General features: G+C 33.8%; 2 protein-coding genes across 10 annotated transcripts in view; one reads left to right on the forward strand and one right to left on the reverse strand.

The window, feature by feature from the left end:
• Window positions 1-24,039, forward strand: part of LOC130897454 (uncharacterized) — a 77,950-nt gene that overhangs the window by 43,553 nt on the left and 10,358 nt on the right. For 2 of the 3 annotated variants that reach the window (XM_057806319.1, XM_057806317.1), the window contains exons 2-4: window positions 4,599-4,699; window positions 17,084-17,218; window positions 23,646-23,793. In XM_057806319.1, the coding sequence (XP_057662302.1) occupies window positions 17,088-17,218; window positions 23,646-23,793 (279 nt within the window). In that variant the 5' untranslated portion in view covers window positions 4,599-4,699; window positions 17,084-17,087. Of the gene's footprint in view, window positions 1-4,598; window positions 4,700-5,032; window positions 5,436-17,083; window positions 17,219-23,645; window positions 23,794-24,039 lie in introns of those variants that run through there. The other variant, XM_057806320.1, reaches the window with a different exon arrangement.
• Window positions 1-24,039, reverse strand: part of LOC130897446 (probable beta-hexosaminidase fdl) — a 126,345-nt gene that overhangs the window by 34,181 nt on the left and 68,125 nt on the right. The gene's annotated exons all lie outside the window — the stretch shown is intronic.

Raw genomic sequence — 24,039 nt, forward strand, 5'->3', positions numbered from 1 at the left:
TCCTATTCATGTGGTCAGTGACTGATCTTCTCGATCTAAATCCGCATTGGTAGTCTCCGAAAAAGTATTCTCCATATTCTCTCAGACTTTTATCTTAGTCAAAATTTTGTAGGTTGTATCTGGTAGCGTTTCTGCGTTTATTTCTTTTCCTTTCATGTGTATTGGTATCATTATTGCCATTTTTCACACGTTTCTGGTATTATCTCTTGTTTTCATATACTGCTTATTAAATGATAAATTCTCGTCTTTAGTGCAGTTCCACAATACCGGAATAATTTCGGCTCTAATTCGTCCTTTCCCCCGTTTTTTCGCCCCTTAATTATTTCTAGTATTTCCTCCTTCGTTTGTGGCAATATAAACACCCCGCAAAAATTATCGCATTACTGGTATTTTAGGATATTTTAAATAATTAATTTTAATTTTTTGGTACAATCTGTATATGTATCAATTTAATAGATATTTCTGGTTTCTTATCATGAGCAAACAAATATCACAATTTCTTACAATTTTTTTTGGAAGCAAAAATGCTCTAGTAAATCATTTTTGTCTTGGATGTAATGCATTGAGATCGAGAACTTTCTAAGCAAATTGTGCTAATTGGAATTCAACAAAGCACCATATCCAGAGTTGTTATTCGCTACCAAGAAACAGGGCAGCTAACCAGAAGACACGGACAAGGCCGCGGAAGGGTAACTTCTGTAGTAGATGATCGTTATTTGAGGTTGGCGGCGTTAAGAAGGCTGCAAACAGATCTTTTGGCTGCTCGTAATGTCCGAATAAGCCTATAAAAAGTTTGAAATAGGCTGAAAGAAGCAGGTATGCGAGCCAGAGTGCCAGCTAGAGGTCCACGTCTTACCAGAGAATATCGAGTAGCAAGATTGGAATTTGGAATTTGGAATACTGATAGGTACATAACCAAAATCCTAGAACCCCATGTAGTGCCCTATAGGCCTCTCTCTGTGCTAATTCACGATATTGCTCGTCCATACGCTGCTAGAGTGGTTCGGCAGTACTTAGAAGAGGTCGAGAGACCCACCCTGAATTTACCTGCACGTAGCCCGGACCTTAACCCAATAGAGCATGTCTGGGACCATCTAGGATGGTAAATTCAGCAACATCCGGCACCAATAAGAACACTAGATGATCTTCAAAATGTTCTTTTTAACTTCTGGGAAAACATGCCGCAGTGATAAGTCCAGAACCTGTTTAGAAGCTTTCGAAGACAAATGGAAGCTGTAATTAGAGCGAGGGGCGGCAACACACGCCATTAAAAATTCATTAGCTGGTTTTAATTTAAGCACCGTTCATTTATTGCACAGATGTTTTGTAAAATGTTTTTGATATTTTTTATGTTTTGGTAAATCAAACTTTTTGTCCCCTGTACATTAAACTGATATAAAATAAATGTTACAAAAGGCGTATCTATTGGTGTTTTAATTCGTAATAATAAAAAATTCGAAAAACAAGCAACACATTTAAAATATTTAAAAAATAATGTGTGATGTGATAATTTTTGTGGGGTATATATTTTCGATATTATTGCAAATCTTGGATTGTAAGCTCCGCGTTTATTTTAGTCGATTTTCTGAGACCCAATATTTAATACATTAAACCTATAAGTTCGTAACGGTTTTTCGTGAAAAACCGCTTGAAGCGCAAATTATTTTACAAGGTTTTTCCAGTAACACCTTTTAACAATATTGAAATATGTAGGTCATTCAGCTGGTTCGGTTTTAATTAAATGCAAGATCAATTAGCGTGAGATACTTTGAGTAGTTCTAGTTTTAAGTCGAATGAGCAAACAACAAACAACTGTTTTCAAATTGAATTGAACTAAAAATAGATATGGTAAAATTAATTAACCGATCTGGGAATTATTGTGTACTGACCATCAGAGTTATAATAAATATACAGTTTGGTGGATCAAATAAATTTTAAGGAAAAATGAAACCCGTCCATGTTTACTCATATTATTAAACAGACTATTCGTAAGGTACTCAGAATTGTGTTATGTTTGGAAATTATTTCCAGTCCTTAATTGCTTGCTTTGATAACATTCCTAAATAGAGAATGAAGAAAACTTTTAAAATCGATATTTCACAGGTCTATTTGTAACAGAACTGGAGAAGTACACATCATCATTAGAAGGTTGAAGGTATCGATCGTATTTCCAGGATAAATAATGTCAATCTATAATTTATGTCTTACAGGATTTTCTATTAATATATACAGTAACGAAAATAATGAATCTATTCCATTTAGATTTCACACACTGTATATATTCAAACTTTGAAAAAATGTCATAAAAAATCGGTAATTATTTAGTTTAGGTTGCATACGCCCGATTTCCTTGATATTTTAGTATGTTATACAGTTTTTTATGCTGAAAAAGAAAAAAAAATGTATAACATACTAAAATTTCAAGGAAATCGGACGTATGCAACCTAAACTAAATAATTACCTACAAAATCTGATATCCAAAATGTGAATAGTGATTAGATTAGTATTATCTGCCCTAACCGACTCCTTTTTTGCCCCGTTTGCTAATTATGTGATAAACACTACAGGCTAAAAGTTTGAGACCACCATAATTAACGTAGGAAAATTAAATAAAATTCGCTAAGCTGAATCTTATGTTGATAGTGTCTTGTGTTATATTTCTTTCCGCGAAGATGGGCTTCAATCACCTACGTTCCTATCAAACTCTTTCAATCGAAGTTCAATGGGTTGAGATCCGGAATTTGAGGAGGCTGAATCATGTTTATTAATACCCCTTGTGCCTTTTTCTTTTCCCAATATCATTCTCAATTCATTTTTGATCAAATCGCCAGTTCTATCGCTAGAAAAGCAGCCATAATATCACCATACTTGATTGTTGGGACTACACAGTCTATCATAATGTTTTCTTGGGCACTGCTATAACGTAATTTATTCATTTAGAATCGAATATCTCAAACTTGGATTCATCGGTCTACAGAACTTTTTTAAAATTTTCTTTAGTCCAATCTCAAGGTGCAAATGTCCACTGCATCCTCGTTTTTTGTCATAAGCAAAGGTTTTTGAACGGCGACACGACTATACAACTTCGCATCTCTTAGACACCGTTCCACTATAATCAATGGTAAAAGTTTATATGGGTTTTGTTTCCTTACATGCGGATTTCTGGTGCTGTTAACAAAAATGCAATTATCTTCACTTGACGTGGTAGCTCTAGGCCTTCCCGAGCGTGGACGATGTCCCTGTATCAAGTTATTGCGCTATAATATTAACGATATTAACAATAGAATATGCAGGTCTCTCTGTCTGGCATTGCGCCGGCTTTAAAGGGCACACCCAGTGTGAAATTTTCAAAAAAATCGATATTTCGATAGGTTATACCATTAAAAATGACATACTAAAATTTTAAATAGATATCTTAAATAGTTTTCGAGTTACAGCCATTTAAAAGAGTAGCCGCTCGGCAGTTAGATAGTTGCATTGGCTACGGAACATACCATTATTTTATCTTTAAACGCGTTTTACTCGAAACAGCATTTTTCGAATTTGCTGGAGTGATTACGATGACCCTCCAGTTTTTTGATCTGATCAAAAATCGAATTTTGGCAGACCAAAAACGACCAAAATTTTGGGTAAAAATCAACTTTTTTTTTTCAACATGCCGCCATTTTGTCAATTTGTGATTTTTTTGTTCGCCCGAGGGTCATCGTACAGACAATATGTTTTACTTTAACGAGAATTTTTTTTGTTGGGTTTTATTAACGGAGAAGGCTGCAATCAGGCCAGCAGTGGAGGACCTTTTTTTGGAGCCGCCGGAGATCGCGTGTCATTTCAAAAATATCTAATATTTTATTTCAAAAATTTCACTGTGTATTCTCAAAGCATGTATAAATATACCCTCAAAATTTTAAAACGATTGATTCACTAGTTTTTTTTAATGCCCAAAAATTGCCTTTTTAGGCTGTCACACTAAGTGTGCCCCTTAATTTGAGTACATATTCTTGCTGTATTCAATACGCCTCCAGGTGTAGACATCTAAGATTCTTATTGTGTACAGATATTTCTTCTTCTATCTGACAAAAATATGCAGTAGTCTCTTTCTGCTAGTTTCAATTTCCTCACATATCTAATCGCCGAAAATATTCCTTTAGAATCATTGATAAAACTCTTACTGCAAACCTGCTTTGGCTAATACATTCTTACGATATATTTTGGTCGTAGGTACACAGTAATCGCTTGCAACTAAGTACCTCCAGTAGTCCTATTCCTCTCAAAATTGTATTAATGTTCTTGCCCCTTCATTTTCCAGTTTACTCCAGTGTGAACTGGTAACCACATCATCGTAATAATTAAATTCTTGCCTATTTAGCTAAGTATAAGAAGATCATTTTGGATTTGCGTTTTAATGGCAACGCAAGCACCTGTCCGCTTGGAATATGCTCGAGGTTTCTAGTTCGTGATTGATTCTAGTAAATATTTTTTATAATTGTACAAAAAACCTTCAAAAATATCATTAAACAATTCTATGCACGTCCCTGAGTTTATCGTCCTATTCCCGTCAAGGGTTTCATTGAAATTCAGTGGTGTTTTTCTGGTTTCAGAGTTTGGAGTTAAGAGTCCTTATTACATTCAGAATGATCTCTGAAATATTGAAGAACAGTTGACGTGCAAAAAGGAGCAGCAGTACGGCTCTCTATAACAGGTACTAAATACTTCAGTAAACAAGTTTAAACTTAGTCCTTACTTTGTTCTTTTGTAATATACTATTCGCCTTTTGAATTTTTTATGCTACATTCTTGTACTTTATTCCTTAGCGTGTTTTTGGGAAATTTCATAAATTACAAAGTGTCGTTTTTAGTTCATTAGATTTCAATATAGAAAAACTATGGGAATAATTATAGATTAAACTTTATAATATATTTCCTTATACGACGGTTGCTATTTGAGTTTTGAGAAACAAAAAAAAATATTTATAATTGGATACGACTTTATTGTTTTCCAAAAATATTCTCCATTAAGATTAATATAATTTTAGGTGCCAACCAATTGTCGAAGCATTTTTTCCAATCCGATTAAGGTACCTCCAAAGCCTGTGATTTGAAGGCTTCAACCGCTTCTTCAAGTGTAGAAAAACGTTGATCTCGCAATTTATTTTTGATCTGCGGTGATAAGAAGCAATCATTGGGTGCACGGCAATGACTCATCAATTCGATGTTTTGAAAAACGTTTTTTTTTGAATTGTAGTGTGAGAGCTCGCATTGTCGTGATGTACCATACCAAATGCTGGTGTACCATTGAGAATTGGCCGTTTTTGTCGATTTTGAACGACCTTCACGAAATTTATCCTGTAGCGAAGAGCGACTACGATTGAATTTGGAAAACCAGTTAAACGCGGTGTCTCAAGATTGTGCTTCAACTGTAACCAACACTTTATAATGGTAATGTCAGATTTGACATATTCACGTCCATGTTGCCATATCTCTAAACTTTATTAGCAGCCCTTGTAAATCATTATACATAGAAAACAAGTTTCGATGGCATTGTTTATTAGATTAATCAAATGTATTCCCAATATTAAAACATGTCAGATTTGTCTACCGTATCAACCGAGTTTCATATCGATTTTGTACAATGTCGTTATAAATTATATATATACTTTTTCAGGAAAGTTTTTGCGCTTTTTCTGAAATTTGTGCTCTCATATTTGACTGCTGTTCGTACATGTTGTCATGTGGGAGATTTCTTCAAGCAAATATCAATTTCGTCAGCTGACTTCAGATTGACAAATAATTCAAGCTTTCGTCTTATAAGATTTCTTTCGATATAATCGCTTTGTTTGTCCAAACTGTTCGTAATAAGATTAGGTTACATTTAAGCCCATTGAGTCGTATTTTTAACGTAGATTCATCACTGTAGACAAAACCTGAATCCACTTGAAATGAAAAACAGTGGGTTGTCAATGGCGAACCTGCTCTAAATGAAGTAAAGAAGGTTTCATTAGCCGGAGAAGTGCTGGCAACAGTTTTTTATTTGGGGAGGATACTCATGGACTATTTTCAAAAATATGATAATAACAGAAGAGTATTAGGCATCATTACTTGATAAGGTAAATGAAGAAATTGCATTTGAAGAAAAATAAAGTGATCAGGACAACGTACTGTCTCATTCATGCACCTCGAATTGGTTGACCATCTATATCCACCAGATCTAGCTCCCAGCGTCTTTTTACTGTTTCCGTACCTCGAAAATTCACTTGCAGGAGAAATATTTTCATCAGAAAAGGTTGTTATCGCATCCGAGATCTTCTATTTTGAAGAGAAAGTATTAAAATTTACACTTAAAAGAGTATGTTGAGTAATATAAAGAATTATGGAAAAAAATGTCTTGTTTCTATGCTAAGTAGAAAACTTCTTAAGCAACTCTCGTATAAATGTCACTGATCTAAATGAAAATAGATGAAACTACTGAATATCAAAATATATAGTAGAATAATTATTCACTGCTATAATGGTTAGTTTTCAGCACAATCTCTCTGTAATCGATCGTCAAAATGTGCGTGTAATGGATTATTTCTGCTGGAGACATTTTCTATTTATCAGGAGGCTGAATGAATTAATTTAGGAAAAGTTTATACTTTATGTGAAGAGTTTTCTTCCTTACATCACGAACAGATCAAACAACTAGACTCATATACATTTGTTATTCAAATATTTATATAGTTTTCGGATTTATGGAGCATTGATTTAGTTTCCAGTAAGGATATGTTTTCATAATTTATGTTTTACTACCTGTTTATGTCACAAATAACAAATATTCAATCACACTTAGATTTTATTCAAATTATGTTGTTGGTATAGTTTTATGAAAATTTGTTTGTGTAGAAAATCACTTAGCCGCATTCATTATTAGATGTTTCTCCAATTAATCTATTTAGGCAACAATTTTACATTAAAAGAAAATAATGAAGCGTCAAAATGAATTTATTAAAAGAAATTATTCGAAAAAAGGTTACCGTAAGTGCTCAAATTCATGCCCATCTTGATCAATGTATTTACAGCAACGTCTCTCAATGGAGAGGCAGATCCACCAAAGCATGTCAAGCTATCCGCGGAGTGTTCCAAATTCTTCTTCAATTGCAGTTCGTAGGTCAAAAAGGGTGCATGGTTCTCATGCAAAAAGGCGGTATTTGAGATGGCCCCACAAGAAGAAATCACATAGTGTCAGGTCACATGACCGGGCGTGCCACTTAACGAATCCTCGTCTGCCTATCCGTTCTCCAAATTGAACATTAAGGTATGAACATTAAGAATGAAATGATGGATGCGAGGGTTGGATCGTTCTTCATTAGCTCTCAAAACCTTCGAATATTTCCAGATAACTTTGTCTCGACCCGCATGGATACCTGCCCACACACACACACCCCAGACAAGTTTAATTAAGACGTGAGGATTCTGTTCGTTCGAGTACACGCAGAAAATGTGTTTCAGCATTCGTCGTAAAGAATGATCGGTAAGTTCTCCCGATAGCTGAACTGCAGATTGGTTCGACTGCTCAACTAACACCAGAGCTACTGTTCCCATGTTTTCGTTAGTTGTAATAGATACCGGTCGATTAAAACACGGCGCGTCGGCAACAGAGCCCGTTTTCAAGAATTTCTTGTACCGGTTATTCATTCTGAAAACGCTTCTACTCGACGAGCACGTATTATCACGACACAGAGACAACTCTCTGGAACACTAACATGCTTCGTTTTAATCTTTTTCAACAGCGTTGTCACACTTATGGTGACCTCTGTACTATAGCTCCACCGACGATAGCACACTGGTGTCGTCGTTCAAAACAGCCGCCCAAATCCGTAGGCAGCAACTGATCTCCACCATTAAAACAGATCTTGAAAACATTTTGGAGTGGGTTGGAAGCAATCTAATTGACTTCAATGCACCAAAGATCCAGGCTGCTGAATGCTGGCACTGCAGCTAAGGATTTGGTCCTATCTGGACATCAAATATCGAATTAGTGTCTTTTTGTTGGATCAGTTGTTTCAAAGTATCATGTATTTGAAGTTTTTTGAATAAGTATTTTCTCCAAGTTGGTGTTTCAGATATTTTTGTAATAATTCTATCCTTTCGTTGCTTTCAAAATTTATAAATGGACACTTCTATAACTATATTCCGAATATTTTATTGAAATTTTCATACAGAAGGCCATCATCTACCGTACTTTTAACATTTAAGTTGACATATGCACGATTAAATTGAACTTTAATTTCACAGGAATATAATTAGATGCTAGTGCCATTTTTATGACATAAATTCAATTGATTAATATCGCTTTTTATTGCTTATTATTACAGAATGAATAATTCTACGTATCATAATTTCACGACTGTACAACAGAAATGTAAACAGTAACTAAAATCATTTACAATCGTGATAATACGATCTGCCGATCGTAAATCTTAATTCGTTCAAAACAAGTTTAGTGCTAATTGGTTTGATATTGGATAGTAAATATTTTTCACTTATTATGGTAACATACAGTTGTTCCCAACTTCAACCTGAAGATGTCAGCACTCGATAGGTTTGTTCCAATCAATCACATAATCGTTCTTGGTACGTACAGATTTAGGAATCGTTTGTGAATCGTTTCCGGGACTTTCTTCTCGAAACTTGGTTGATAGCAAGTACTGTTACAAAAATCGTGCATAGCCGAATATTGCGCAGAAAAAAAAACATTTAAATGCTTACAATAACCGTTACAAGAACAGTTCAGATTATCAGGTTGGAACAAACTATAAGTTGAGAAATAATTTGTTCAATCGTTCACTAAAATTTCAGCCATTTTGGTCACTTAGTTTCTGGGAGACCATCGTTCAAGTAGGTCGTTGTGGAGATGTTTTTGAAAATGGAAAAAATCGGAACGGTCAAAATTTGCGGCAATCAGCGGTATCATCGAAAACTTCCAGCTTCCATTGAATCTGTTCAAGCAGACCAAGTCGAAGTAATAATTATAGATGAAATTTGAATCCCTACTACACTCCTGAAACGAAGAAACTGTCAAGACATCGGATTGGAAAGGGTGATTCTGCTCCGAGAATAACAAAAACGATTTGATCAGCCGGAAAAGTGATTCCAACCGTTTTTTTTTTGGGATATTCATGAGATTGTCTTCATCGTCTATTCTCCAAAAGCTAAAACGGTAACAGGAGAGTATCGAGCATATTTGCTTGATAAGGTGAAGGGAGAAATTATGGAAAACCGAGCGTATTTGAAAGAGACAAGAACGTGATTTTCTACCAGGACAATGCACCTTCTCATACGGTGAATCCTATGGCTAATTCTCACGGATTATATTTCAACTTGGTTGACCACGCGCCGTTTTTCACTAGATCTAGACCCTAGTAACTTTCTGTTTCACAGTAGATAGAATCTCATCTCTGGATTGAGTGTATAGACTTGAAAGGAGATTATGCGGACAACTAAAAATCTTGTTTCTAGTACTTAACTTGTTTTATTGGATGAAATAACTAGAAAATTTAAGAGAGGAATAAAGAAAAGTGTTTATCCAAACAACTTCTACCATTTTTCTCTTTCATAATAGTGTCTTGCATTAATTCTATACAAAAAATTTCCGATTCCAAACTTAATCAACTGGTTGTATATATATTTTTTATATTCCTTAACATTATTAAATCAGAATATGATACTATTTCTGCCTTTTATAATCTCGTTAAGAAAATATGAAATATTAATGCAGACCATATCCATCAAGTTCAAATTTTAATGCCACAATAAAATGAAAATAGACTGATAAGTTGAAAGTAGTAGGTTGTCATCATATTTTATAGACCTTCATGGTTGAACTTTAAAGAAAGGCTCTATCTGATGTTAATATAAGGAAAATAAGAGCAGAAGTACAAGAAAATATGAAAAGAATCGGAGATTAGAATTTATTTCTAGGCCAGAAATGTTTTAGTTCACTCGATTAACTTGGAAATATGATTTTTATTTTACACCTTAATCTTGACATTCTAATAGTTGAGTCAAACGTCTTCTAAAATTTTAAAATATACTGAAGGTCAAAGATAAAAACGAAAGTATTACTTCGGTTTCTTTTGCTCCAATGACCTATAGTAGAGTTTACAAAGAATCATACTTGGTAATTTTTTTTCATGCACTTTAACGTACTAGAGGTGACAACACTGGTAAAGAAGGTAGATAGGAGCAAAACTAATTATTGGTACAACTACCAGGGGCTGAGACAAGCAAATACTCTTCTGGGAAACTATAATAGATCTGCTAGATAGAGTAGATAGATACTAACAGAAGTTCTATCGGGGCACTGTCGCTTCAACAAACACCTGAAAACGCTAGACCTAGCAGATAATGCGGCGTGTAGATTCTGTTGCACAAAGGACGAAACCTCTATGCACATTCTCTTGAGGTCTAAAACACCAAGGAACTCTATACCTGGGTGAAATAGATGACGAAGATTTCTGGCAATTAAAACCATCCCGTATTCTAGACTTTTTAAAAGGAGTGAAATTAATGGATCAGCTGTAAACACTGGGTTGTCTAGTATCCCAGCAAGACAGGAGGATCCAATAGATCGTTTGGGTCGGTCCTTCGTATCTAAGAAGTTGATCATGTTGGATTTGCTAATTATTTATAGTGAAATATATAAATATCAATACTGAAAACACATATTTTTCATATCAACTTGAATTTGGGACTTCTGTACCAAGCATAATCCAAAATTATTAATTCTAGCTCGGGCATGACCCCTCAAAACACAAAGCCATCACCAATCCGAATATTACACTGCTCAAAGTAATAAGCTAAACACACTCCGCCGCAATTATCCTGGATGTCTAGGTAGCACCCAACTAGATCTATTCTCAACGTACCGTTCATACTACCACTACACCAACACTCACAATTACACTGTCTATATCAACGATCATTAATTAAGTATATAAAGACGGTAACTGTCTATTTTATTATCCATTTCCTACCGAAGTCAACTTTATAGATGAAGAAGTTCCTTTTTCGTATTGAATATACCTGTACCGTACCCTGGGAAAATACTGAAACTCTTGACTGATTTGCTTTTCAAAATGACTCATAAATACTTCAGCCAAAAACGGTAATAGGCAAATGCCCATGGTGTTTCCGCGTCTTGTTTGTAGAATTCCATACGTATTTTCGTTAATTGTAAATATTCTTGTATCACCTCCCATATTGTTAGATCTCAGTAAGTCCTGAAGGTACTTCAAGCTCTGCAGGATCGGCGCATCGGGAAATACGATTTATACCAACACTCATGATTACACTGTATGACGAGCGATTTGATAACCAAGTTATCGTCTTCAGAGACTGAAGATAAACTGTCTCTGAAGACGATAACTTGATTATCGAAACGCGCGTTCGATTTCCTTCGTTAACCATCTGGAAATATTATAACTAGGTGTATAAATAAGTCTCAGTGCCTTTCAGGTCTATGAGTTTTGGGAAGGCATTAGAACTTTGACTTTGATTTTTAATATGTTGTTGTTATCTTCTATTCAGCTGATTCTTTGATATTTTGGTGTATGTAGAAAAATTTATTATAAAATAGGCAAGTCATGTTAATAGTATGAAAGTCTATTGTGAAACTGCTCAACCATTTTCTTCCTTAACTAGCGTTCTTTGGAGCTCTATATTTGCTCTAATTGTATAAATCATTCATACGTTTACAATCGGGGATGCACTAGATCCGGAAATTCCGGAACCAGGACCATATCCTTTTCATGAAATTTTCCGTAACTAAATTGCAAAGCGGCTGCCCTATGTCCTCGATAGCCTCACGAATTCCATCTTTGAGGTCTTGAATCGATGCTGGACTGTTGGCGTAGACCTTATCTTTCACGTGGCCCCAAAGGAAAAGATCTCGGTGGCCAATTATGATCACCTCTTCGAGAGATAACACAGTTCGGAAATTTTTCCCGTAAAAGATCGATGGTTTCGTTGCTTGTGTGGCACGTAGCGCCGTCTTGTTGAAAGTAAACGTTGTCCAAATCAATACCATCCAATTCCGGCAATAAAAAATCATTAATCGTCTCTCGATAGCGCAATCCATTCACCGTAACTGTTGCTCCAGCCTCATTTTCGAAAAAGTAAGGTCCAATGACACCGCCAGACCATAAACCGCACCAAACAGTCACGCGTTGAGGATGAAGAGGATTTTCAACAATAACTCTTGGGTTTTCCGAGCCCCAGATTCGACAATTTTGTTTATTGACGTAGCCACCAAGGTGGAAATGGGCCTCATCAGTTAAGATGATTTTTCGATGAAATTCCGGATCATTTTCATGCATTTCAAGGACCCAATCAGCAAAGACACGACGTTGTTGATGATCGGCCGGCTTGAGTTCTTGTGTTAACTGAACTTTATAGGCCTTAAGACCCAAGTCTTTATGCAAAATACGATGTTATGACATTTGTGGAATGGCTAATTCCAAAGATCGACGAGAAATGGACAAACCTGGGTTTTCTTCAACACTTTGGGCTACAGCAGCAATATTCTCAGTTGTTCTTGAGTTGTTCTTTAATAATTTCAATGCGTTGTTGAAGCGTGTATCGTTCTATTTTCATTAATGGCGTAGTTTCTACTTGTCAAATGTCAAAAAATGACATTTACCGAAATAGCGGGCTGTTCAAAATAACACCTCTTATTGGAAAACCCTTTATTATTGTGAAAAAAGCGTCTGGAAGCACAACGTTCTAGGCACGAGAAATTTGGAATAAAGCGCTCCACGCCTTTTTCACAATAATATTAGTTTTTTCATTCATTATTATTTTGAGCTTATTAATAAAAAAACTTTTTAGTTGATGTGCTTTAGAAGGTTTTTTTTTGGATTTTTAAAACTATTTTAATTTTACACTTTTTAGTTCGATTTATTGTCAATAATAAAAGTTCTATTCATTAGTTTGGTAAATCTCCAACAGAAAACAGACAGTTGTGATTTTTTTTCCTTGTAAACAGAAAAGTTACATTGATAATTTCTAATTTGCCGTAATAAAATTACAGCGTGAACGGGATTTGAGCCCACGACCAGCGAATTCGGAGGAGACGCTCGGCTAACGAATGCATTTAAAGTGGTGGGATATAGTAACAGTATAATTAATTTTGACGTTGTTTTTTTTTCTCTTAATGCAAATTTTCGCCAGCCTTATTTCGACTTCTGTAAAGACAGAGAAGATTTTATATTTATTGAATCTATAAATGAATGTTTGTAAAAAGATAAAAGCTCATCGTAACTATTCAATTAACAGCTGTCCTCAAAGGTGGTTATTGTTCACATGATATGCGTATGCATATGAATTGTCTGAAGCCGCAGACTACGTACAATTGTAATGGAAATAAGGCCTCCCACTGTGTTAATTATTATTATACTATTGAGGGTTCAAAAGTCCTAAACAATAATAAATATTACTTTGGAAGGCTGAATACATCATTAAATACGAGGTGTGATGAAAATATTGTCAAGGAATGACATGATGGGTTTTTTCACCAGATCAGAGGTGGGTATTGTTAAGTAAATGTCCAAATTGTTTGCCAAGGTCATGTACAGACCATTAGGTAGGAAACCAAATTATTGATCTTTCATTTTTATGTTTAAAAAGAATAGGCAATAGATGGATTTTCATTGATAATAGCTATTTTTAGAAAGCTAGGCAAAAGCCCATGATGATGATTAGAGAACATAAAACGTTGATTATCACTTCTGAAAAATTTGAAAATAACTTAGCTTATAATCCATCGACGCCGCAGGAAGTCTGATCTGAGGCAGAGATTGTCGAACGGATTTTGTTTCTCAAATCATTGATAACAGACCAAATTTCTTTATAGGAATTGTTAGCTCTAGAGATGCGATTGTTGTAATAGTTTTATTTAAAAGTTTTGATAGTGCTCTGATAAAATAATTGATATTTATTCATATAATTGAGTATATGAGGATTGTTTTGAACTTTTTAATAAACAAGAGTGATCTCATATTCTTGGATGAAGTACGTGTTCCTTTCGTAGACCATGATTTGTGATGATTAGTTTTACGAAATCGAAGGGAAAGTGCTGTATTGAAACACCTGAAAATTTTACCGAGAAAATCCGGAAATTTAGAGTCAATATCTTCAGAAAGTTTAATCTAATCATTTGCTAAACATAAGTTATGAAATTTGGTGAAGTTTTATTTAGAACAAATCCTCACCAACTGCGTGTTTTTCTTAAGAGGTATTAGAAATCCGGCGAGAGCTGCTTCAAGGTCAGAGAGATCTCAATCAATTACTGATTGATCATATCATATTCACCTGAATATTTACCAGAGACTCGAATATCACAATAATTAGTAAAGTCAATGTTAAAGTGACCGCGTTTGCTCTTAATAGGCAAAGTGTCTAGTAAATTTAGAAGGTTCTCGAAGGAGGAAGTCTATAAACACAAATTATATATAAATCGAATAATTTTGTGGTAAATTTACGAAAAACTTAAAAGTATTTTTCTACTAGCTAGAAATCATAATTTAATAAAGCCGAGAAGTCCTCGGTGGAAGACAAAATTAGAGCTGAATTAATCCTCTCATATCTGCTAATAACTTTGAATCTTTCAATAAAAACTAGTTCATTTTCACGTAGCCAGTGTTCAGCAATAGCAAATAATTTCTCCAAAAACAAATACGAGTACAACTCTTCCGTTTTGTCGCGTATGGACTGAATAATAATTAGAACCATCTCAATTTACAGTCCTTAAAACTAAACGAGGATTTTAGTTCCTCTGGACATGTCCTATTATCTAATTATATATATAGCCTTGTTAATAGCCAACGTTGGCAACGGATAAAGCAATGAATAAAGAAGAAGCAAGTTTATTGATGTCTAGTGATGAGCATTTTCATCGAAATGTCACTTTACATGTTTTTATTATATACGGTTATTGCTCACTTAATATCTATTATGTCGTTTTCGAATTTTATTGTTGGAAAAGAAGATTGGAAATTTTTAGTAACGTTATTTATAATATATCAGATTTTGAATTATTTTCATTTTATTGAACTATATATTCTTCAACAAATAATCCGTTATAGTATGAAGACGTGTACACGAAATCAATTTAAATCAAATTAATTTGTTACGCTCTCATAAAAAATTATAACGATTTCCGTTGTTGTTGTTTGTGTATCATTATAGCGTGAAAAAATTCCTTAACAAGGTAAAAAATGAATGACGATTCGACAAATTCAACATAGGATTTTAGTAGTCATTACCTACTTATTTGAATGAAATTATATCGATTTTTTCACACAGAATGATAATTTAAAGATAGGAAATAATGACACTAAGATGTTCTGAGAAACTTCTTTGTTCTTTCGATAGCTTAAACCCCCAGGGTTATTAGTAAGAGAAGACACAAATTTACAATATGAGTAAGGTCCCAGAAGTACCTTGTCAACAAAGAAAACATAAAAGTGTTAAATAAAAACATATTTATTTTTCAATTCAATCTCTTTTTAGCTCCAAACATTTTTCTCAGTGATGTTCAATAAGTTCGATACCCTTTTTATAATAAGAATCATCCAGATCCTCAACATAGCCATCAATTACCGACATCACCTTTTTAATGTTTGAAAATCGTTGATCACCGAGCCATTTTTTCAAGTTTTGGACTAGAGAATATTCCTAGGGGGCTATATCTGGCGAATAAGGTGCATGAGATAGCAATTCAAACTTTAATTTATTCACACAAACTAAAAGGAACAGTGTAGAAAAATAAATTGCGAGTTAAACGTTTTTATACGTTGAAAGAAGCGATTGATGCTTTCAAGTCACACGTTTTGCTTCGACAATTGGTTTAAATGCATGGAAATGTGTATCAAACTTAATGGAGAATATTTTGGAAAATCCGCTATAAATATTTACTTTTATTCGTCTCAAAATTCAAATAGCAACTCTTATTATCGTTGCACAATAGGGTACTTGACTGATTTTCTTGGCCAAAAATATTTCTGATGTTTAATTCATTTTATTCGATTCGATACGCTGAAAATAGGTAATATATGAATATAGGAATGGGTTTTAAGAAAATAATAGAGTTTTTGCTGTTTTAAATAAAAAATATCTATTAATGTTAGGTATAACACGTTTATTTTCATAAATAAAATTAACTATCAATGTTCACCGACTAGATTTCTTCTACTACATCATTTGCGTCCATTCCTTCTTTATCAGATAATTCCTCGTCGTCAGATGACTCATCTTCGTTAAATGACTCATCTTCTTCATTTAAAGAAAGAAAACAATATTTTGCTCCGCAATGCCAGGAAAGTTATATTTCTGCTCAGGTGGTAGAAGCATGTCTATGGTTTCCTTCAGGAAGGATTTGGTTTTTTTTCCTAGGTAGCGACCTCAATCCAGTTAAGAGAGGATCTGAAGTAAGTAGAAGCCTATTTATGACATTTAAATTGCAAGCTTCTGTCGAAAATTTTCTTGAATAACTCTGTCGGTAATCAAAGTTCTTATTTCTGGCTTCGGCTGCTTCTTCTTATAATTGCTCTATAGGCAAGATAATTGGCCCATGTACTAAAATCTTGTACAAAGTTGGTGTCGTAGGATGCCAACCATACAACCGGACATACAATTTAGCTGTATTTGTTGTATATTCTGGAAATTTTTCAATATGGATACGATGACCACTGGAAATATTCATTTTGATGCGATTTATGAAAGTCTAGCCCAGTTATTTCGGCTGCTAACATTGGGTCTGCAAAGAATCTTCGACTCGTGCGGCCGTCATTTGTGTTGCCGAAACCAGGCTTAGGGATTTGTAGGCCAAATGTCCAACGCGTTGGACAAATGAAACCTTGACTAAACAAGTTGTATTATCGGTAATGTTCAATATTTATGAACTTAAAAATCTTTATCAAAACTTTATAAATTCAATAAGATAGTTTAATGGTTTGAGTTTAACGGTATAATATTAATTTATATTGAAATACCATATCAAAACCTTCTATTAAGCAAAAGATAAAATAAGATTAAAATTTGTTTTGCAGGTGCATGTCATCGATTAAAAAGTTTGCCCTTTTGTCAGCTGTAAGACAAGATGGGCGATTGAATTTTACCAATATGAACCCCACACCAGGAACACCTCCCGGTCCGGTGCATGGGGTCAACGTTATGTTGGGAGGGTAAGTATAATAAAATGGGATAAAACCAGAGCGTGTATATATTTCATTCTTTTTCAAATTATATGATGAGATTCATACTTTGTATCTTTAGTGAGTCTCTATAAATTGTGGATGAGGAGTACTACGAAGCTCCCTGCTAAGAAACAGCTAGCACAACGACGCTTGGAAAATAAAATTCCATATAATATTCTGCTTTCAGAACTTTAACATATGAGCTCTACTACACTTACCGGCGCCGCTGGAATATCAGCAAATATCGTAAACTTTTTCCACATTTCATCACTATGAAGCAAACCCTCAAAAGAGGAACTTTCCCACCCTGAGATCAAACCTTTAGGTTACGATAATGAGCAGTTTAAACGTTATTTAATATTATTATTATTCTTCTTCTTCTTCAACGTATTGTAAACGTTAGGCCTGTAGTTTCAAACTTGTCATCCTTTAGGTGTTGATATCCATGAATCCATCCATCTTTTTGGAGATTTTCCTAAAGGTCGTCGTGTCCCTGGTTTACCGTCTCGCGTGATCTTTACTTATCTTTCTCTGGTCATCCTTTCCACGTGTTCGTTCCAAGCTCTTCTACGTTTACGTCCCCATCTGACCACCTCACATTCGTGTCTTATGTATATGTTTCTCTTTCTGTCTCTTAGTGTGTATCTGAGTAATTTCATTTAGTTTTTAGTTATTTTGTTGTCCGTTTTTGTTTCTATAGCATATGTCAATATGGGTCTAACGCAGGTTTTGTATTTTCTATTAATAATAAGGAATTTCGAATGTTGTCAATCTCTGAAAAGTATTCTTTTGTCAAAATGCTTTCATATACGATGATGGTACCAGAAGTACCTAGAGTTAGAGGTAATTGCTTCAAATATGAGAAAACCACGTTGTTTGATATTTGTTTGACACCCATCAAGAGTGAACGTTTACAGTGATTTTGTAAATATGGAAACAAATTGATGATCGTTATGTGGTAGAATACTTTTATTTTGGAGACCTTATCCCAACCAATATAAAAGCTGAACTGGATTCTGCTCTGGGTGAGACTGTTTCTTCGTTATCAACAGTAAAATATTGGGTAGCAGAGTTTAAAGGAGATCGTACGACCTAGGAAGCCAAGCATCGTCGTGGTCGACCAAATGAGGCGACTCCGGAAATGTTGAAGGAAATCCACAAAGCGATACTGGAAATAATGGATCGAAAAGAGAGAACTGGATCCAAAGAACGTAAAGTCCGTTCCATCTGCAGTCAAGGTCGTAGGGTCGGTTTCTTGGGATGCGCGTGAGATAATTTGCATTGACTATCTTGAAAAAGGAAAAACTATCAACGGCGAGTATTAGTGAACTTATTTCAACGTTTGAGCGAAAATATTAAGCAAAAACGGAGCATTTGGCTGAAACGAAAGTGTCGTTTTTTCAAGAAAATGCACCAGCTCACACTTTCGTTATTGCAATGGCCAAAATTAAAGAAATGAAGTTTGAATTGCTACCTCATGCACCCCCTTATGGCCAGACTTAGCCTCTTATGATTACTCTATGTTCCCAGACTTGAATGAATGGCTCGATGGTCAAAGATTTTTTAACAATGAAGAGGTGATGTCGGCAGTTAATGGCTGTTTTGAGGACCTTGGCGATTCTTATTATAAAAAGGATATCGAGCTAAAAGGAGATCACTTAAATATATTTTTTTTTCAAAATTGGAAAATGTGGAATCACTGAAATGAAATACCAACTTTAGTAAACAATACATAACAGCGAAATTTTTCTATCAAGTAATCAATTTATTGGAATCGATTATGATCCATTACCTCCATTCAGAAGTTGCTCCAATGAATGGTTAATTTCTAAACGAAGTTTTTCCGTGCCATGACTACGTTGAGGAATTGAGAAAACTTGTTAAAACTTTCGCGAACAATAATGTACAGACTTTTGTTATCTTACTCAGTACTTTGTTACTTACTAAAGTTTTTAATATTGTAAGGTTTGATTGATATTTATTTACTATCTAAGACCAAAATAAATTAATTTTTCTTCATAATTTATCCGCGGTGAACATTTATGTCTATTATCCTCGATTAGCGTTGAGTGATAGATGCTCGTTATTATTTAAAACATATTCAATCATCCGAAACAGTGATTCTCAAACATCCGCATTAAACTTGGGGCAAATTGGTATAACAATAACGGATGTAAATTATAAAGCTAAAATATTGTGAAATATAAGACCTTGAGAATGAAGTAAATGGTGTTTTAATGACACAGGGAGAAGTTTGCAAAACTCGCGAAATACAATTGATCATTTTTCACTTTGTTTTCTTCTCATCCGGTTGTGCCATTAAGTACCAGATAGGAATATAATTGATATAAAAACTAATATGAATTGAAGATCTTATTCGATGACGATTTTGCAAGCAAATAGTTTTGGATAGTTCATACACAATTTTCAGTTTATTTTTTTTTAAAATTTTTTTCATTATTTACATAGAAGATTATAGAAAATGCGAAAATTTTGTAGGTAGTTTAAATATTTCAGTGAGCCCGCTATATCATAAATATAAAATAACTTTTTTTTCAAGTCGGTTTTTTGCACTTTTCAAAATTATAAGATGCCGCAAAAAATTCGATCTTATTCAATAACGATTTTGAGTCAAATAAAATAATAAGTTATTTGCATGGTTTGATAAGCAAATAGTTTTGAATAGTTCCAAACTTTTCTTAAGATTTTTTTATAATTCTTTGATCAATATTTATAGACAAGAAGATTATTGAAAATTCAAACATTTTGTAGATAGTTTAAACATTTCAGTGAGGCCGCTATATTACTTGACGTCATAAATATGAAATTATTTTTTTTTCAAGTCGGTTTTTTGTACTTTTCATAATTATAAGATATCGTAAAAAATTTGAATTTCGATTTTTTTTGTTTTACATTACTAATTTGACTTCCTATAAATGAATATTTCTCAAAAAATACTTATTAACATAACCAAGCGGCTCTGAGATCACTATCGTCTACGGCAGTGAGATCTAGGTCAGTGGTGAGCTGTCGCGAAGCCCTGTCATGGATTCGTGACTGAAAGGTTACGCTCTGCTGGATACCTAGACACACCAATGTAGAAGGGAATCGTATGGCAGACAAACTAGCCAAATTGGGAACGACCAGGAGCGGGGACGAAGCAGTGGGCTTGCCACTACCACCGATCAAATTGCTGAGAGACACGATAGATAGAATATTAGAGGGAGAGTACGGCAAGAGATGGAGTGATTCAGTAAAGTGAATAGAAACATTTATTTTATTTTAAATAGAAAACGAGCGCGATTTCGTTAATATGCCATGATAATAGAGTGTGGCAGTAACTCTAAGCCTCAATTGATTAAAACAACCCATTTGACTAAAAAAAATTTCTTCAAACTGATTTACTTGAACAACGAAGCACCCATATTTTTATTTATTTGGTTTTTCTGATGAATAGCAGTATCGGAGTCAATCAGTAATCTGCTATTATTAAATTTGATGAATTTAGTATCTACACCGCAGATCTATTAGCAATTCAATAGTTATTTGTATGCCAAGGACTGAAAGTGCTACTTTAGAGTCTAGCAGAGTCAACAAAGTAGTATTTCAGCCGCGGCGTACACCACATTTTTTAGACGACGTATAAGATCCAAAACTTTCTCATTTACACTGAGGAAAGAAAATAAATAATAGAGAATTATAAACATTTTATTTATCGAACAACATAATGTACTTAATGTCATTATTAATTCATTAATTTTCTTTTTCATCATCATTCATTGTTATTCATTAATTCAGACAAAACTTCGGATAAAACAAATAATTTCAGAAAATAAAAAATTTAAGGTTATGCAAAATCATCAAAGTGAAACTGTAAACTGTCAACTGTCAACATTGAAGTAGCTAGAGTCACATTTAAGGAAGTTAAAATTGTCTACTCCAGAGCGTCCCGAAAGTGTTTTGCAGTACGGAACTGTCACTTTCACTACACGAAACACTCAAAACGCAACTTTCGTTATGTAAATGAATACAGAACGAACAACTTTCAGATGGCGTCGTCTAAAAAATATATTGAAATCTAATTCAAATTGACAGATCTAAACAAATGGCAATATAAATAAATTGGTTGCAAACATATTATATTCTTTATGTGATTGTATACTAATCTAAATCATCATTGACACTATTAAATATAAACGTTGGAAGTATTTGATATACGTTAAACTCTTCTAGATTTAAATGATAGCTAAACCACTTTAACGGATTCGAAGGAGTACCAGATTTCAAAGTCATAAAGTATAAATTCAATTTGTAACATCGTCGATCAGTTGTGTTGAAGAATTTTGCAAAACTATTGCTGTGGGAAGTGACGTAAGCTATTGAAGAAGACCAGGAAGAGAGATTGCATCAGAAGAAGAGGTGGTCACGGAATATCTCGTCTCGTTTTGGATTAGCTTACTGATAAAGGCAAACAAAATTATAAAATGACACTATATATTCAATTTCATTGTTAAACCAGAAGGTCGTTAAAAATGTTAATTGTAAGCTACAATAAATCAATATACGTGTAATTCGCGAAGACCCAGATGTTTACTGGGAAACTGATATATCGCCGAGGTGACATTGCATGGCTCCGAGAAGAAATAGCAGCTATTCCCCGCGCAATGTGCCAGCGTGTTTTTACCAATTTGATATCTAGATTCGAGGAATACTTGCAGCGCGATGGTGCACACCTGGAGGAATTTCTCGACAAAACTTTTTTTTGTTCCATACGCGTTTAGTAACTAAATTTCTAGTGTTAACTAGGCTTTATCTTCAACGGTTCTTAATCGATATTTTAACTTCATTCATGTTTCATATAAATTTATGTATTCAAAATAGATGAAATTCGTTACAAATAACATTATGAAATGTCTATTAGGAAATTATAAAGGGAGGAATTAGAGCGTGGCGTCAGGAAAACTAGAAAACAATTTATCATTTAGCTACTAATATTTACTCTTGTCTTGTACATTATAAGATCAAAAAGTGTCCGTTCAAAGGGAGCAAATTGAGGTGAAGCTTTAGTAGTAAGAAAGTAATAAGATTTTGAAAACTGCATCAGAAATTATTAGAGTAGGATAGTAAATTTAATTATTACTTAAATGTAAATAAATTTAGAACAATATAACTACTAAGGTTTATAAAAAGCGTGTTAATATCAATTCACTAGCCACGTTTTGTTTTTATTTTCAAAGGTTTTAATCAAGGGAGATGTGCCCGAGAATTATTTTTTTTTCTAAGTTATTTTTGTGATTTTTGGGCTAAAATTTTTTTGTTAAATGAGAAAATACCTAGCTGAACAATATCAAAAATTAATAAAACCCTAACTGGGTTTTTAAGTTGAGTACTTTAAAAAAAACAACTGGGGTATTCCTAGTTATACCTAGTATACCTCGTTACTTGAAGTTAATAAATATAATATTGATTTTATTTGTCAAATAAAGATTATTCAATCTGAAATTAACCGAAGTTAAAAATATAGAAAACATAAATATTATTGATAAACAAAAACCAAGTTACAAAGTGAGGGAGCTACTAAATACAAAATTCACATAAATACTGTTTTGTTTTGATTTGGAGCGAGAAAATAGTCCGTTGCAAAAGATGCAGGCTGTATCATCTTCATCCCCACTGATCTCTCTGTCTGATTTATCTTCCATTGTTGATATTAAACTAATCGCAATTATAGCAGATTTTCTAGGTGCAGTATTTGATCTTTATGCATCATTTAGTGATAATGCAGCTTTTTTTAGCAATATTGCTTGTGTCTTTAGCTTGAAGAAATATCCATCCTTAAAGCTATTGAACTGAAACTAAGCATTCTGTTTACTACAAATAGACCAACACTCCTCATAATTACACAACTAAGTTATCGACTTAAATTCACCTTCAGTATCTAAAAACGATAATTTAGTTATCGAAATGTGCAATATTGTTGGAATAGTGGTTGTAAACTGTGTGTTCAGTATGAATATTCAGATTTTACAGCACATCAGTTTTATCACTTTTTCTTGAAGACATGAAAAAAACCTCGAAGTTAACACGTTTCATTGGTTGAAATGCATGCCTCTCGTACGTTTTTCTCAACAAGATTTTTCTTCTCATAACTTAATAAATGTTTTTTAACCAGCACTATAATGGCTTTTCATAGTTCTTTAGCTTATTCAAAAGTACAGATATTTAAAAAATAATTCCTAAATGCTTCCATTAGCATGAAGAAAACATAGAAAATTGGAGAAACCTAGTAATACACAATTCAGAACTAGAGAGAGAATTTGGAAAAATTTAACGAGTATGCGAGAATGAGATAGAAAATCCTGAGCAGATAAATGAGAAAAAATGATTTATTAATATAAATTATTTGTGATTTCAGAGCAATGATTAGTGGTATTCTTCTAGTATTATTCATTATGTGTTATTGTTGCAATAAAACCAATAGAAAATCACAGCCACAATTGGGAAGTTACTGGAGAGATCCGGGATTATCGATGGAAATATATACCGTCGAATCAGCCCAAAACGTAAGTAACTTATAGAACTTATAAATTCCAAAATTTATTAAACAAGTTGCCTCAATTAAAGTATCTGTTTACAAATATTAGTATTACAAAATGACACATATCTAGAACTGAGTCAAACAGCATCAATTCAATCGGGGTTAATAACTAAATTTCAAGTAAATTACAGGATAAAAAGAGAAGTAAAATAAATCGTATAAAATTTCAAACCTTACATTACGAGGATGGTCCCTGAAGTACCTAGTCCAA

This window comes from Diorhabda carinulata, chromosome 8 (genome assembly GCF_026250575.1).
Source record: "Diorhabda carinulata isolate Delta chromosome 8, icDioCari1.1, whole genome shotgun sequence".
NCBI lineage: Eukaryota > Metazoa > Arthropoda > Insecta > Coleoptera > Chrysomelidae > Diorhabda > Diorhabda carinulata.